The sequence below is a fragment of the Arachis ipaensis genome, chromosome B1, assembly GCF_059453495.1.
Source record: "Arachis ipaensis isolate K30076 ecotype BB chromosome B1, ASM5945349v1, whole genome shotgun sequence".
Lineage (NCBI taxonomy): Eukaryota > Viridiplantae > Streptophyta > Magnoliopsida > Fabales > Fabaceae > Arachis > Arachis ipaensis.
In genome coordinates, this window is record NC_142436.1 from 74,762,150 (window position 1) to 74,764,629 (window position 2,480).

The 2,480-nt window shown below is 47.9% G+C and overlaps 1 protein-coding gene across 1 annotated transcript; it reads left to right on the forward strand.

Moving 5' to 3' along the window:
• LOC148577057 (uncharacterized) lies at window positions 1–627 on the forward strand. Its single transcript, XM_088502836.1, has one exon. It carries the CDS (start codon window positions 1–3, stop codon window positions 625–627), a length of 627 nt encoding a protein of 208 aa, XP_088358962.1.
• Window positions 628–2,480: the final 1,853 nt, after the last annotated feature.

Sequence of the window (2,480 nt, forward strand, 5' to 3'; positions counted from 1 at the left end):
ATGTATCAAGCCAATGACCCTCTGAAAAAAAAATACCTGGAAAAGGTAAAGGGCTTGAGAAAGGACTTCGAAGAGGTCGTGGTACAGCATGTCCTAAGTGAGAGGAACACTCAAGCCGACCTCTTATCCAAACTAGCCAACACAAAACCAGGAACGGGAAACCGTTCCTTAATTCAAGGCTTGGTGAAAGAACCAACAGTCACCCTGTGCACAACCCGAGCAGACGTCGATCCCTCATGGATTGATCCAATCATCGACTTCTTGGAAAGTGGCAAGCTCCCTAACGACCACAAGGAGGTGAAGGCGTTGAGAAGGGAGGCGGCCAAGTATGCAATAGTGCAAGGCCAGCTGTTCAAAAGAGGACTGAATAAACCCCTGTTGAAGTGCCTACGACCCGATCAGACGGACTACGTCTTTAGGGAGGTCCACGAGGGTTGTTGCGGCCATCACATTGGGGGGAAGGCTTTGGCTCGGAAGCTCGTTAGAGCTGGTTACTTTTGGCCCACGATGATGGCAGACTCCCAAGAATTTGTCATGAGATGCAAGAAGTGCCAGGAAAATGCTAACTTCCACAAGGCACCGGCATCTGAGCTCAGTTTACTAATGGCATCTCGGCCTTTCAGCTAATGGGGGATCGACCTCCTGGGTCCTTTCCCAGTTGGCCTTGGACAGGTCAAATACCGATTATGGCCATTGATTACTACACAAAGTGGATTGAAGCAAAACTATTGGCTAGCATCTCGTCAGCTAACTGCCTTAAGTTTGTATAGGGACAGATAATTTCCAGGTTCAGAATCCCAGAGTCTGTGATATCGGACAACGGGACAGTTTGTGGACAAGAAATTTAAGGAGTTCCTCGCCGGCTTAGGAGTAAAACAAAGGTTCTCGTCGATAGAGCATCCCCAGACCAATGGCCAAGTCAAAGCCGCAAACAAAGTCATCCTCCAGGGCTTGAAAAAGTGACTCGACAGAGGAAGGGAGCGTGGGCAAACGAACTACCATGGGTCCTATGGTCGTATAGAACAACACCTCAATCCTCCACCGGTGAAACGCCTTTCTGACTTACCTACGGGGAGCCAAGTCTACGACTATTCCTGGGTGGAGTAGAGGAAGCTGTAGAGAAAGACCTGGTTGATAAGACCAGGTAAATGGCACACATGTCGGAAACGGCACTGAAGCAAAGAGTGGCACTTCGCTACAATGCTAAAGTGCTAAGAAGGAGATTTGAGTGAGACGACCTGGTGTTATGACGCAACAACGTAGGACTCCCCACCCCTGGGGAAGGGAAGCCGGTGGCTTACTGGGAAGGTCCACACAGAGTGAAAGAAGTGGTCGGCAACGAGGCATACAAGTTGGAACACCAAGACGGGAAGGGGGTACCCGAACATGGAATGCGACAAACTTGACAAGGTTCTACCCCTAGAGAGCAGGGCGACCACTCGTCTTGCCGATTCAGTAATATCTATTTTACTTTATGTGAAATTATTACCAGTAATTATTACCAGTTGTTAATTTCTACTATTTACTTAACAAATTCCTGTTTCATCACTGCTCTCTCTTCACTTTATTTACTTACCAACTAACCGGCCTACTACGGTTACGGCCTCACAGGATTGATCACTCCAGGAGCCAGCTAGCCACGAGTCATTTTCCCCAATTATCAATGACAAAAAAAATGGTAAGCAATTAGCTAATTACCAGACAAGAGCAAAGTGGTAAATAAGTCGTTAATTACCAAAAAAATGGTAGGCAAGCGCATTAAAGGCAAGCAAGTTGTTAACTACCAACAAAGCGGTAAACAAGTTCATTAAAACTACTCAAGCGTTCAAAGGTCTACATAAACTATTACAGAGTTCAAAACAAAATACAACAAAGTTACATTACTTCTTCAGGATGTCCACAATCCGACCATCCCGAATAGTCTTGAAAGCTCCAATTGTAGAAGTGTCAAAGTCGGGAGAAAGTAGCTTGACCTGGGCCTTAATCACCTCCTCGGTCCCGTTGATCACCTCCCTCGCCTTCTTCACGGTGTCTTTATTTTTCTTCTTCAAGCCGGCAAATTCTCCCTTCAGCCTGGCGACCTCATCTTTAGCACTCTTGGCCGACTTCTCGACCTCTTCAAGCTTGGCCTCCAAAGCAGTAACCTTGGCCTGGGCGGCAGAAGCCTCACCACGAGCGAAGTTGAGCTCAAACTCCAAGGTCATCTCCCGCTCAGCAAGACGGGCGACCGCTTCGTCGGAGGACTTCAGTTTCCCTTCTGAGTCAGCTAACTTCTCTTTTAAGATTTGGACCTCCAACCTCAAGCTCTCGACCTCTCGAGTGGATTGGCGATACTTCCCATCCAACGTCCCAGCTTGGGTCAAAATAGGCTCAGCTCTCCTGGCAATAGTCGCAGCCCTTAACATAGATCGGTAGATCCACCGAGCTTGTGCGCCGAGGTCCCCGTCATGAAAGAATTCGTCTGTACCAGGCATAAGCTG

Coding starts and splice junctions, on each gene's coding strand:
- LOC148577057 (XM_088502836.1), top strand. CDS start 1: ATGTATCAAGCCAATGACCCTCTGAAAAAAAAATACCTGGAAAAGGTA.